This window comes from Anarhichas minor, unplaced genomic scaffold (genome assembly GCF_050575085.1).
Source record: "Anarhichas minor isolate MPS153535 unplaced genomic scaffold, ASM5057508v1 ptg000043l, whole genome shotgun sequence".
Taxonomy (NCBI): domain Eukaryota; kingdom Metazoa; phylum Chordata; class Actinopteri; order Perciformes; family Anarhichadidae; genus Anarhichas; species Anarhichas minor.
The window spans coordinates 5,449,269-5,464,398 of record NW_027466489.1 but is presented as its reverse complement, the minus strand read 5'-3'; the positions used below and the strand labels follow the sequence as shown (position 1 = coordinate 5,464,398).

The 15,130-nt window shown below is 39.5% G+C and overlaps 2 protein-coding genes across 2 annotated transcripts; both read left to right on the top strand.

Annotated features, from left to right (window-relative positions):
• Window positions 1–938: 938 nt before the first annotated feature.
• tas1r3 (taste receptor, type 1, member 3) lies at window positions 939–4,864 on the top strand. Its single transcript, XM_076111085.1, has 8 exons — window positions 939–1,187; window positions 1,321–1,621; window positions 1,812–2,168; window positions 2,260–2,679; window positions 2,790–2,993; window positions 3,162–3,282; window positions 3,796–4,166; window positions 4,265–4,864. Exons 1-8 carry the CDS (start codon window positions 988–990, stop codon window positions 4,862–4,864), a joined length of 2,574 nt encoding a protein of 857 aa, XP_075967200.1. The 5' UTR covers window positions 939–987.
• A 3,936-nt stretch (window positions 4,865–8,800) lies between these two features.
• odad1 (outer dynein arm docking complex subunit 1) lies at window positions 8,801–14,569 on the top strand. Its single transcript, XM_076111094.1, has 14 exons — window positions 8,801–8,867; window positions 8,977–9,076; window positions 9,171–9,360; window positions 9,464–9,589; window positions 9,751–9,864; window positions 9,946–10,013; window positions 10,114–10,301; window positions 12,003–12,137; window positions 12,448–12,530; window positions 12,847–13,015; window positions 13,774–13,937; window positions 14,042–14,145; window positions 14,266–14,356; window positions 14,465–14,569. The coding sequence occupies exons 1-14, from the start codon at window positions 8,801–8,803 to the stop codon at window positions 14,567–14,569; spliced, it is 1,704 nt and encodes a 567-aa protein (XP_075967209.1).
• Window positions 14,570–15,130: the final 561 nt, after the last annotated feature.

The following is a 15,130-nucleotide window of genomic DNA, read 5'->3' as shown; positions in this document are numbered from 1 at the left end:
GCTTGTTCAATATGTTGTTGTCAAGAGCCTTTTAAAAGAGCATTATGTCTACTATGCAAATGTCTTGGGAGGAAATATGCCAATGTCCTTGTTTGGATGACAAACATTCAGTGTTGCATGCAAATGTGCATGCAAAAGCAACACTGAGGTGAATGCAAAACATGAAAAAAAAAAAAAAAAGTTAAAACATTTAATGCAAACGAACTTGATACACATTGTATTATGAGCTTTAACAGTATTGAGCTTGATACTTATTGCTGGTTATCTTAACGGCTCACTGGTTGCAGTGGCTGAGTTAATGTAGTATATATTTTCCCTAAGGTGACATAATAAACCACCCACTAAAAGTAACGTTTGCAAAGGGATAAATGTGAGGTTTTGCTGTGATAACAACTCAGGGTGAGAAGGTAAAAATGCTTACTGCGCTTATCTCCAGACAGATAGTTAGACCAAAGAGATTCAAAGAGCAAGCCACAAGCAAATGTCAGGAAAATGCTCCGGAAAAGATAAACACCACTTGCACGACACACACGTATACATCCACACAAGGTGCAGAGTGAATCTTTCCTTCTTCATTGCAGCGCCTGACAAACAAGACAATAATGTCATTGAATAAGATGCTATCATTCACAATTCCTTTAGAATTAAGGATCTATTGATCTAGACATGATCACAATAGTAGTGCAATTAATACTACAGCTATTGCTTTTTCTGATAACATTAGTAAAGATTATCTGTAATATAAAATGTCATGTCATTTTATACCACAAATGCAAATGTGGGTGAAATATTATAAGGATCATTTCACATGATTTGCAGTTACTTGGTATTACATCAATACTCTGTTTGTGGCCGGTAAGGGGAGGGGCCCATTGCACCAATTTCGCTTTGGGGGTTTTGGGTGAGTTTGCATACAACAACAGAAGTACTGACACATATGCGCACTGTTCTCGCTACTTTACCTTCACTCTCCCGGTTATCTGCATCATGGCTGCACCTTTCACTCTGCTGGTTTTGTGCTGGGCATTCAGACCGAGCTGCGGTGAGAATCCGGAATGGTTCCACAACATTTCTACCAGTCTCTTCAATTTGTCTGGTGACATTATGCTCGGAGGGCTCTTTCCCATTAACCAGCTCTCCAGCAACCTCAGCCAGAGGACGGAGCCTAACAACATCAGCTGTGAAAGGTGAGAGGTTGTGAAAAATAGCATTTTTGGGAAATAATTACCCTATTATTTGAGATTCTGCACAAATACAGTATGTATGCTCTACCCGACTAACAAGTCTCCTTGTTTTTTTTATCTGCTTGTGGTTCCACAGTACACATGAGCTTGGACTGGCCCTCGCTCTAGTGATGAAATATGCAGTGGATGAGATCAATGCAAACCAAATTATGCTCCCTGGCATTAAGTTGGGTTATGAAATCTATGATACATGCAAACAATCTGCCATCGTTGTGAAGCCCACCATGTCTTTCCTCACTGCAAAATCGAAGAAAGTGCTATCTGTGGAGTGTAATTACACAAAATATGAGACCAGCATATCAGCCGTGATTGGTCCTCTTAGCTCAGAGATGGTGTCGGTCATAGGAAAACTCCTGGGATTCTTTCTGATGCCGCAGGTTTGATTACAAATATGTCAGTTCATATATCTGCTCACATTCACGTCCTGGGCTGATTTGACATTTCCTTAAAGAAATATTTCTAATGTTAAAAGTACATTAGGCCTTCTATTTCAATGATGAAGAATTGCTGGGGAACATCAGTGGGGTAAAATTCAAAAGTGCTATAATACAACTTTTCTTACTTCAGGTCAGCTTCGGTGCCACCAGTGACAAATTCAGTAACAAGCTTCTCTACCCGTCATTCTTCCGCACGGTGCCCAGTGACAAATGGCAAGTGGAAGTCATGGTGCTTCTGCTGCAGCGGTTTAACTGGACCTGGGTGGCAGTGGTGGGCAGTGAAGAGGAGTATGGACAACGAGGTGTGCAGGAATTCTCCAAAACAGCAGAGAATACGTCTGTCTGTGTGGCCTATCAGGGACTGATTCCAGTGTATACTGACCCGAAACCAGCGATAGCTACCATCATCAATAACATCAACGCAACAAAAGTTAAAGTGGTAGTGGTCTTTTCTATCGCAGAGCAAGTTGAGGTCTTTTTTAAAGAGGTTAGCGAATCACTTTTAACAAGCATTACATGTAATTGGTGGATACATTATATTCAATTCACAACCAATGATCAAATCCAATCTACTCCAGGTCATCAGGAAGAACATAACTGCTGTCTGGATTGCCAGCACAAGTTGGGCCATCAATAATCGACTGACATCGCTACCCAATATCCAAAAAATCGGCACAATCATTGGATTCATTGACAAGACACAGCCCCTGGACCTGCTCCGTCCCTACACAGAGGAGCTCTTCACCAAACTGAGTGAAGAGAGGGCGAAGACCCCCCTTCCAGCACAAAAGTCCACAGGCCTTCCTGACAATCCCTGCCCACAATGTTGGAACCTGTCACCTGCTAATATTAGCTTGGTGACAGACCCTGAAGTGCAGCACCAAGCTTTCAGTGTGTATGCTGCCGTCTACAGTGTGGCACAGGCCCTGCACAACCTGCTGGGATGCAATTCAACTGCATGCATGCAGGGACCTGAAACCAAAATCTTTCCCTGGAAGGTGATTTCTTTCTTTTTTTTTTGGTCTGCTGTATAGGTGGTTGTGATTTGTAATAAAACATTTTTTTAACAACATTAAGATTATTTTATGAATACAATCTTGTTTTGCAGCTGTTGGAGGTTTTAAAGAATACTTCTGTGGACATAAATGGCACACATTTAAAGTTTGACAGCAATGGCAACCCAAACATGGGATACAAGATAATTGAGTGGGTCTGGAATGGTTCGGTTTTAGACTTTGTAGAAGTTGGAAACTTTCGTAGAGAACTGACCATCAACAAAACCCTCTTCAATTGGCACACTGCAAACACTAAGGTAATTTCAGAAATGTATTAAGAAGTTATTATATACATTTGAACATGCATACTTTAAAAGCTTGGTGGTTATCTTCCATCTGATCCTAATCCAGTTTGGGTTCCTGAAATGTTGTAATTGTTGTAATTGTTACCATAACAATCCAAACTTTTTTAACAACTTTTGCAGGTTCCTCAGTCCACCTGTTCTGCAGAATGTAACGACGGCCAGGTTCGCAGAGTCAAAGGCTTCCATTCCTGCTGTTATGATTGTATCGACTGTTTGCCGGGAACTTACCGGGCAAATGAGGGTAATGTGGTATCATTCAAATACTTGAATTGTATTTAAAGTAATAGTGGAGCATTTCAGGAAATGTGCTTATTCGCTTAACAACCAACAGCTAAATGAGAAGATTCATATCACCCTCATGTCCGTATGGTCAATTTAAGCCTCCAGCCTTGAGGCGGTTTGTTTAGCTCAGCATAAAGATTGGAGACAGCACAAAACAAGCTAGCCTGGCTCGGTCCAAAGGTAACATAATCTGCCTAAAAAAACAACTTTACTTTTTCACATTTCAGTTTTTGTACAGATTAAACAAACAAGATAATGTGTTAATTAGTGAGCTTTGGAGGTGCTAGTAGGCAGATTTGTATTACACCGGACACAGCCAGGCTAGCTGTTTCCCCCTGCCTCCAGTCTTTAGTGCTAAACTAAGCCAGCCAGCTGCTGGCTGTATCTCCAGATGTAATACACAGACATGAGAGCGGTAGATGGTGTGCTTGTTAATCAAACCAAATGTCATGTTGTGCTTTCTGACTTGTAGACGACATCCAGTGCAAGAAGTGCCCTAAACGTAAATGGTCTCTGATCCGCAGCAACGATTGCATTGAACCCACCTTTTTCTATTTGTCCTGGGACACGCCTGGGGCTCTGGAAATGGCACTGGCTATGGTGCTGCTCCTGGTATGTCAGATTTCAGTGGGTGTCGTGTTCCTGAAACACCGGGGGACCCTGTTGGTAACAGCCTCGGGGGGAGCCCTGAGTTTTGTGGCTCTGCTTAGCCTGATGGGAGCTTGCCTCAGTGTGCTGCTCTTCCTGGGGCAGCCAGGGGACGTGGTGTGTCGTATTCAGCTGCCCCTCACCTCCATTTTCCAAACAGTGGCCCTCTCCATTATCACATCCATCTCACTACAGGTGAGTAATGACAGGTAAAATACATTAATGTAGACAACTGTAGGACGAAATAAAGAGCGCACATTGTAATCTGGTTGCAAACCCGTCTTTTTAAACAGATTCTGTACGTGACAGAGTTCCCAAAGATGGCCGCCTCTCATCTAGACATACTAAGAGGCCCTGGAAGCTGGCTGTTTGTGGTGGTCTGCTGTACTGTACAGGCTGGTCTCTGTGGCTGGTTTGTTCAGGAAGGGCCTTCGCTGTCTGAGTATGTGACAGAAATGAAAATAGTCTTTGTGAGAGCATTTCTGTCATGTCCAATGTTACCCTTGTCTGGATTTGCTGTCATGCAAGGGTTCAACGGCGCATTGGCCCTTATATCATTCATGTGCACCTTCATGGCAGCAAAGCCTCTTCATCAGTACAACCTCGCCAGGGACATCACCTTTTCTTCTCTGTTCTACTGTGTGATTTGGGTGACCTTTATTCCGATCTACATAGGTTTGAATGATAGGAAGAAGTCTATAGTCCATGTTTCTTTCTCCCTGGCAAGCAACTTTGGATTGGTGGCAGCCTACTACTTCCCAAAATGTTACTTGCTCTTGAGAAAGCCTGAGCTCAATACAGCAGAGCACTTTTGTACCTTCCTAGAGGGCACTCCAGTAACACAAGCTCAGGAGGAACCACAACCCCTGAAAGAGTCAGGGAAATTAACTTAAGATTTATGAATGCCGATTATGCATAAAAGCTCAAAGTAAGGATCTGTACCAGTCATATATATTGTAAATTGTACATTTGCATGCTTTATATGTGAACAAAGAATGTTTGTGTGTCATAAACTAGTTTAGGCCTACAGTATAGGCTCCTATTATGTAATATGAATATGTTATTGTGAAAAACATAACACAAATCAGCTCAAACGTGTATTTTGAAATTTTCCATGATAATAAATAATAAAGGGTCAAAATGTATTTTTAACATTGCTCAGCTATGTTTATGCAAGATATATATATATATAGATATAAGATAACATTTTCTTAGATTTTTCAAGGCACTGCTTTTACTTGAAATAACGATCAGTGGTTATGTAGAGAGCATTTTAATGTGGCTGGTCAAGTTGAAGGCTTGGAGCCAATTTCAACATATTCTGTGGGGTAGTTAAATAAATAAAAAGGGCATTTTTAAGCTCCACATATGCACAATCTGAAAATGTAATCGAGTACAACGTGAATGTAAATTTAGTCAGTGGTGGAAATTATTTAATCATGTAATCTTGTATGTTAAGCATATGCAATTCATGCTACTTTATACATTTCAAAAATAAATATTGTACTTTTAACTTCATCACGCTATAGTTAGTTACTTTGTTTTTAAATACAAAACACATGATCAACGAACTAAATATGATGCATTGTTATACAGGCCCCACATACCCTCACAGGTGTTTTCAGTTATGCTGCTGATTAGACTACTCCAGGTAGGAGTTACTGTATGCTGGGATTTAAGGGAGGTCATGAGGTAAGAGCGAAAGATAAATAATAAATTGCCCCTCAACAAAACTAGCAGGAGAGCCCTTGAAGTCCTGGATTTTGTTTTATATTATTGCAAGAGATAATAACTTGTGTGTACAAATGATTATCTTGTGTGTCGTAAAATAAGATATATACATAGTTATTTCTTTCTGGACCTTTAAGGCACAATTTAACACTGACAGAGGCCATTTTGCATTTGAGAGGGAAATATTGTACTTTTTAGTCTTTTTATTTCGTAACTTTACTTATTATTTAATATAGTAAATATAATCAGCAAAGAATGTGTTGATCCCCTGGGGGGAATTCTCAAGCAACCCTGCAGTAGCTGCAAAATCAAAGTGCAACAATAATTATAGTCTAAAATCCAAAGGGCTATTCTGCATAGTGAATACTTTTACTTTTGATACTTTAAGTATTTTTTGATGCGAGTATGCTTATTTTGCTTATTTTGTTAAATCCATGACTTTAACTTGCAACTTGCAAGTATTTCTAAACTGTATTATTGCTACTTTTACTTAAAACCAGAGCCGTATAAAGAGAGAGTCGCATCAACGGAAGTTCAAAATACTTGATCGTCACGTGATTCACGTAGATAGTTCCAGGAAGTACTTGGCGGGTAATTTGAAAACCTAGATATTGGTAGGAATTGGTACAAACAGAGAGACAGAAATGCGCTTTTTGCTAATTAGTAGTCAATAAATTAATTGATTTACAGTAAAGCAACGACATATGTATTTAGTGGCATTACTTGAGTGTTTATTAAAAGAACAATTTCATAATTTGAGGGTTAGTAAGTGTAACAGCTTGAGTTTACTGGCTTGTTGACATATTTTAGACTAAAGTTCCCGTGTTCAATGGAATAATAAGAATCTGTAACACTTTGCTTTATGTGTATTATATAAATATGAAAAGATATAAATATTGACGTGCAAATGCATTGAGATTTACTATTACTATTTACAGTGAATCGTTCCGTCTTCGTTTCTAAGGGTCTCCTGTCTGGAGACGATCACTAAACTCACATACAGAATTAGGAAATACCAAATATGGTCCTTCTCTGCCAATCTAGACATGTGTGCAGATGTCATAAATAGATGTGAGCTACTGCTCTTAGCTAACGAAGGTCATGACCTGCTGATGTGGGTTTATTTGCGTCCGACATGTAACCTCACCCAAAGGCCCTGTTGCTCCGTTTTACAGGAACATCAAATTAAAATATTGTCAATTATATAATCGGAATCAGCTTTAATGGCCAAGTAAGTGTGTGCACCTACAAGAAAAATGACTTTTGTTGGTCTCAATGTCAGTGCACAGAAATGGACATGCAGCTAAAAACAGGGAAGACAAAGCGGAACAAGGTAAAACAAACATTTGTCAACGAGAAAAAGATGCGAGTCATCTCCTTAGAATTGTGAGTAGCCGTGCAGTCAACTCCTAAAATAGTGTTCACACACAAGCACAGTACTGCATCATTCTTTAGACCAAAACCTACTTTATATTATGATGATGTGAGTTTGCCAGAACTGTTAAGAGGATGAGTTTGAACAGGACATGCAGGTTTGAGGATGAATGATGATGACGACAGTGATGAGGGTGAGGATACAGGGATGAAGGTAAAAACGGGGAGCACATGGTACTAATACTGGGTGGTAACTGAAGTCCACTGAAAGGTTTTCAATTAGAATAAACCAAATAAATCTCTTTATTTTTCAATTACCATTATTTATGGCCAAACAAAACATAGATATGTGTGGATCTGAAATTACATAGAAATACAAAGTAAATCTAATCAACAGCATTATTAAATACATCTGTATCATTAACCTGGATAATTAGCAAAGACACAGGCATATATTTCTAAATCTACGATTTAATTTACTCATACTGCCATCTAGTGGTAGAGAAGTTAAACACTTTCCAGTCCAAGCTCTGCGTTTACTCAAGCAACAGTGGAAACAGTAGAAAAAAGATCAACAACTCTGCACACACAATTACAACTTAGATTCAATTATATTCTGCACTGCACCAAAAAATGCACTCGTTAATCGAAAACTGGATAAATATACCATATTAAACCACCTATAATCAGCCACAAGCGCTGTCATGCTCACATTGGCTTAGTTGTTTGTATTTCTTCTAATGTTACCCTGTTATGTGCTTGCATAATAGACTTTATATAAGAATGTCTTGCAGATGGTCCTTCTATTGCTTTGACCTTTATATATTCTTCTTCGTGTCACCTGTCTTGCTTTCGGGTCGTTATTTGAGTTTGGACTCACACATCAAAACGTGCTCCCCTCAGGCTGTGTGTGGCACTGCAGACTCGGACCTCTTCACTCAACCTGTCCAATAGGGACTGCCGCTCACAGGGCACTGAGTAACGGTTGCTAACAACTCAGGCTGTGAGCCTGCCGTGTGTCCTGGGAGGTAGCACTGGGGTTTCTACCTTTTTAAACATTAAACTGGTGAGATAAATTCTTATTTGTCCTCAACAGCAGGCACTTTTTAGATACCTTTCATATGTTAGCTAACTATAACCAATATCTTGTCTGTCTTATAACTGAATATGATGCCTTGGAGTTGCTACTCTGCTAGTTAGATGATCTTAAACCTAGATTTAAATATTGATTAATCATATAGGAACATGCAGCAGTGCACACTAATGGTTTGTGAAGATAAATGTGTCTTGTTCATTGTAAAACTATAACACAAAGTATGCAATAATAAAATATATGCATTTTCAAATGTATATTTCAAGTAAATAGTTAAGTCAACAAGACAAATATGGCTATATAGCATTTCCTCACTTAAACTACCACTTCAAAAGCAATGTAAGGGGAAAAATGATTTAAATTCCCCCTCCAATCTTAAAACTTACTCTAGTGATGCAATGTGCTGACAAGATCAATGTTAATCAAATGCTGCTTCCAGGCAATCACTGAAAGAAAACATTTATAACTAATGTAGTCTCATATTCAGCTTTAAGGTTTGAAAGCTGAATATGAGAGTTTGGATTAAACTTAATGGTCAGAGGAAAATTACATTTCCACAAGTAAAAGTTCAATATTTTCTGCAAATGTCACTTTACTTTATTTGTTTCATCCGGTAAAGCCCAGTGTAACCATGCCACGTGGAAGAACGGCCACTAGTGCCCGCTCAGACAGCAGTGAGATGGATATTGATGGTACAGGTAATGTTGGTTTTGTTGCTATCAACTAGATGTTGATGCTCTCTTAATAATATTTTTGCCATTTGCATGGTTGAAACAGTTATAATGTCCATGTGATTTATTTAAAAAGCAGAATCAGAGATAGCCAAACTGCAGAGACAGTTCAGGATCATGGAAGGAGATCGGCAGGCCTACAACTTCCAAGCCCGGGAGCAGATCCGCATGCAACAGTGACTAAGCACTACGCCTACATCACATTGTCAAATGTGTATGTGTGGGTTTTTTTTATTTGCCTGATTGCTTGTCTATGTGATGTGGATGAAGGCAGGAGATAGAGAAGCTGCTGAAGGAGCAGGAGGACCTCCATATAAACCTTGGTGCATGTAAAAGCGTGTCACGCCAGCAGCAGGACAGTGAGGACACTCAGAGTCTTCGTGCTCTGCTGGAGCAGAGAGACATGTTAGAGGAGGAGCTGTGGAAAGAGAAGCAGTGTCAAAAAGAGCTTGAAAAAGAGGTGATTTAAGTCCGTTCACTCTATATGATACTATACATTTCATGTTTACTGATAGTTTTGGTCACAAACCACAGTTTATGTCATGTGTCTGTAATGTAAGCAGATTACAAACACGGAGTTGAAGCTGGCAGAGTTGAGAAAAGGGGAGGTCGGCACTGGGGATACGCAAAAGTCTAAGTTACGGAGGACTCAGAAGACCATACGCACTTTGGAATACAAACTGGACAGAGTGAGTTGTGAAAGCCATTATCACAAAATACCTCGAAAACGGATCTCCAAATATTATCATGTTATGAAGTTATACTGTTCTTTGTCTGTTTTCAGAGACACTTCACATATACTTTTATTATATTATTTTAAAAGTTTGTTAATGTTCTATGTCCTCTCCAGTCCTTGACTCGCTTCAATGAGCAGCTGACCAAAAACAGCCACCTGAGAGAGGAGTTGCAGACTCTTCATATTGAGCGCATCCGTTTCCAGCAACTCCACAACAAGCTGGACAAGGTCAGAGGTCACACCATACATGATTAGAAGACATGTTCGTAAACTGGTTTTCAACACGTTGCTGTTTTCTGTGTGTTGTAGGAACTTTACGATGTCCGCAAGAAAATCGGGGAAACTGTCAACTTGTCCAATGTTGCCTATGATACCAGGTCAGATTTTAGACGGTTGTGTAATAAAATGTAAGAATCAAAAGGATATGCACGTCATTATCTTGGTTTTTCGGATTATTTACAAACCTTTGTGTTTCAGGTTGGAGGCCCAGTCCAAGTTGACCATGATGAGGGAGAAGGCAGTGAAGGACCTCGCCCAGTACAACACTGAGATGAAGGAACTGGAGAGGGTTATTGCACAAGAGTTCAGCCTGAAAGAGTTTATGACCACCAAGTGCAGCGAGAGGAGCGGGCAGGATGAGGGCCATGAGATGGGACACAAACAACGTAAGACACAGCCACTGTGTTGTAGCTAATATTGCTGTTTTGACAATATTGATCATTATGTGAATGGCAAAAGTGTTGCCGACGATAATAACGCTGGCAGCGGTTATTCAATGTTTATTCAGGAGTCCTACCAATTATCAGCTTCTGCTTTATGAATGCCCCGGCACAGTCTCATGCAATATATACAACGAGCTCAAGCTAGAGAGAAGAATCCAATGAGGTCTACATGTAATACAAATATAAGGTCCTTGTGAAATGATTTTGAGATGATTCAAAAGCTTGATGTAGCCACATTGAGAATGTGAAAAAACCATTAACGTTTAACCCTGGACAGTACAGATCTCATTTCTATGTAAAAAGTTAGAGGAACTTTGTTTGACTCATCAATCATCTATTCGTCATTCCCTGTCTGTGCCAAACTGTATACTGGCAAACACCATAGCATTGCTTAGTTCAGTTTATGCTCACAACAATTAGGATGGTTTGCTAAAACACAGTATTTACTCAGATGTATCAGTAACATTGTTTTTTTTTTGTTTATTGATGGTTTCTTTTCAGTCAGGACAAAATGTGAATATAACTTCTTTACAGTACCACAAGCAGTGACTGCTTTTTGCAAATAATAGGCAATAAAACATTATTAACACGCTACAATTGACACAGTATAGCCAACAATTATTTAGGATTTTACAGCAGAAACAATCAGACAGCAGCAAGAGAAAGAAAGAAAACATTGGTAAAGTTTATTTTGTCTTGAAACTAACAAGAGGGAAACAGTACAGTCTGTCCTGACAGCGAGTCCTTGAACGCTGTGTTATAACCTTGCCCAGGTGGCCATAACAAAAGACAGACATGCCCAATTAACAAAAGAAGCATTGTTTAACAAATTAAAGCAATTTAGACCAAATTAAAGGCTTAACTTAAGTATTTGAAATGTGGGGCGTGGATATCAGTAAAGTCTGCAGCGTGTGTAGGCGTTGAAAAGGTGCATAAATGTGATCCAATAAACAAGAGAAGCAAACTGCAGCAGAGTGGATGGTCAGCCAGAGAGTAGCTGACTCAAATAACCCTCAGGTGTTCCCAGTTGCTCTAACGATCACCTGCAGAGAGAGAGCACTGACAGGTGAATGAGGCAGCAAACTAAATGATACCAGAGGAGTCATCACAACTGTAATGGAACCAAACACTACACTTTCCACAGAGTGTGTTAACACACAGTGACTTGAGACTTGACATGGACTTGCTAAAAATGACTTGTGAGCACCTCTTGGCTTGAGAGGCTGGAGGGATGTGTTCAATTATCGTAGATTATAAGATGTTAGTTGGAGACCCAGTGAAATTATACAATAACCATAACTGTTATTGACAAATAGGTTAGGCTTATTATTGCAAGTCCAATAATGTTAGCAATATTTTCCTGTTACCCTGAGTGACGTTGGTCTATATTGATTTTTTTAGGGGCAAAATACAGTAATTTACCTTAAAGGAAAGTTTTGTCATTGTGTGTGTTTTTCATATGCAAGAGCCTGTTTAAAGTGATCATATCATAATAATAGATAAAGGAGTGATGATACAGTGCATGCTTTGACTTAGAATATAGTAGATATAGCTGTTCTAAGCAGACTAGATGGCTCAAAGACTTGAGACTTGACAGTTGTACAGTTCTGATGATACTGATATGAAGGTGCTCGTTTGTCCAAGTGTCAGAGATGAAGGAGCAGAGGAGGATGGACTCGGGGGAAGAGTCGCTGGACGCTCTAGAGGAGGTGTTTGAGAGGATCCAAGCAGTGACAGGGGAGGACAACCTGGACATGCTGGTCAGCAGGTTCATCCAGGGTACGTCTTACCAACACAGGTTTCAGACTCACACAAAGACAACACTTCTTACAGTCCTTTGGCTCTGGAACTTGAATTCATTATTTAAGTTATGACAGGATCTGAGTTACAAAAATGTATGTTATTTGTATATTCATTGTTGATTTATAAACAATGACATCATAATTGCATCTCTTTCCTTTGACAAAAGATTATATATGATGTTTTTTTGCGTTTGGAGGAACACTTTATGTCCCACTTTGGTAATAATCAGTTTCAGTTGAAGATATTTAAATGTATCTTTCTGTTGTATTGCTGTTTTGCTATGTAGCTGAAGACCAGAACTTTGCACTCTTCAACTTTGTAAATGAGCAAAACAATGAGGCTGAGGCACTGAGAGATCAGATCAGCAAGGTGAGTATCTTTTCTCTATCTACTCGTCATTTTTAGCTTCACAAAATGTACCTATACTCCTATTCAGTGCAACAATAGAGCAAATATACTTAATTCCTTGTTCACAAAGTTTACAAGCAACCAGTATGAAGGGCTTCAATGGCCAGAGTCATAGAGTTCTTACAAAATTATAGTAAGTTCTAGGAAATGAAATGAAAGCGGTCATTTCTGTCTGCAGTTAGAGTGAGTGAAAGGGAGCATGTAGTATTCAGTGTTGTTGGTTGACACCAATTATCTTTGTATTTGAATGTCTATGTGTGAATGTGTGAATTTGCAGACACGAGCAGAGATACAGCAATTTCGAGTAGCAGGTTTGCAACAAGAACAGGATCATCGCTCTCTGCTGAAAGACATCGATGAGCAGCAAAAGGAAAGCGAGTCTCAAGCTGAGGACTATGAAAACCAAGCCAGCATCATAAGCAAAATCCTGGACGAGATCAAAACAGGTTTGGCATACAGCTAGGAAATATGTCAATATTATATTGGGATATGAGACAAGATATTGTCTTCAATTTTGATATCCTAATATCGCACAAATGTCTTTTCTTGGTTTTAAAGGCTGCATTACAGTAGAGTCGTGTCATTTTCTGACTTACCAGACTGTTCTGTCATTGCCTTCCATTTAGTCATTTTATCCACATTACTGATCACAATTTAACCAAAATCTCATTGTCATAAATATTTTGTGAATGCACCAATAGTCAACCCTACAATATAAATATAATAAATTAGGTAATTAGGTATTTTTCGCATAACTCCCAGCCTTAGTTTGGCAACAATATATTTTACTGGTGTGTAATTTCCTCATTCATCGTTCTTTAAAAGACGTTTTATCATTAGTAACTATGGGGAAATAGTGTCAATGTTCTGTTAATATCATTTCAATTCATTCATTCCGATAAATAGGCAGCGTCACCTGGAGTCTTTTAGTCAATGTTAAGCAGGCTGGATGAACATGCAAAAATGTCAAATTGGGCAAGCATGCAGTTCAACACAAATAAAGAACAATATCCAATAGGAAATGTATAATTACTGAATATTTACATGGGTTTGATTTGAGCAGTTTCCCTTAAATGAGTATAAAATTTGAATATTTTTTTCAAGAAATATTCTACAGATATACAGTATGTACATATTTGTATCACACATAAGCCTACACAGACGGTTCCAGGTACTCCTGACTCTGGTCTTTTCCATCTCGTAGGGGTGAACAGCATCTTCTCTAAAATGGATTGCGACCGCTCAGTGATGGAGGATCTACTGGGCTCCTCTACAGGGATCAGTGAGAACAACATCATGTCCTACCTGGGTCTGGTGGAACAGAAGACCAACGAGCTGCTCACCATACAAGCTTTCCTCAATTCTAAAGTAACCTGTCAACCTGTGGTTCTGTCTTTTACTCTCCTGACGAACGTTCCTGTTGTATTTCTGCCTTGTGATGTAATGTGCCTCTGTATTTGTGACTCTTGCAGGATCTAGAAAAGGACTACAATCCAAAAGACCTGGCCAAATTTCTTTTGGGTCAAAATCCAGAGCTACTTCAGCAGAGCGTTAGCATCCAACCTGCAATCAACGGGTCTGCCTTTTATCTATTCAATTTGATGCCCATGTTTTTATAATTAGTAAACCTATAAATACATCTAAACACCTCGAACATCAGGTTGATGAGTGTTTCTGTGTTGGTTGGACTCCTCAGTGTGGAATATGATGCAGAAGAGTCTCCTGTCACTGATGAGGAAGAACGACCACTTTCACAGGGGGAACTTCGCAAGAGAATATTAAAAGGGGTTAGTGCAATGCTAAGTGCCAATCCTGCACTTAAGTGATTGTTTGTGCTTTTCATCATGATACATTTTTCCGGTACTTTGTTCATTCTTCTGGATTATGATTCACAGGTTCTGCAGAAAGAGAGGTCAGTCCGGCAGGCAGCAACCAAAGCCTCAAAGAGTAGTCAGCAGTTTGACGACAGACGACGCTCGCTGGAGGACGCACTAATCTGACACTTTGAGCTGATGTTTAAAATGGGATCCTCGTCATCTGCATCTGAAGGGCCTGCTTTTATTGCTAAGCATAATATAGGTCCACGAAGGCCACGGCCGCTGATGGAACCAGCCTGATTGGCCATTTTGAAATGTTGCAGCTTGCACATGTAAACATTTAAAGCTTAATTATGTTATGCATGTCACCTTTTATGATGAATCATTGGCATGGCCTGTTCAATGCCTGCATGTTGGTGTGATTTGTTTTGTTGGAACTAATTAGGTTGAGAGCTATAAAGATGGCTTTTCGGATTCTGGTAACCAGCTGTCCTTTTGATGTGGGACTTGCCATCTGGCTTTGACTATGCAATCTGGTTGCAGTACAACCCACTGGCAGCGTTTCATTACATGATAGTTGCTGCTATGCTGAAACGGAAAGGTTGGGGGCAGCAGAACCTTTTGTAATTCTAATTGGCTTGCTGAGCTCTTGAGTCTGTGTTTCCAAAAAGGACATGAGGAGCATTTAGCGCTTCACCGTACACACAGATTTTGAAAACATTTTTGTTGCTGGAATGATGCAGA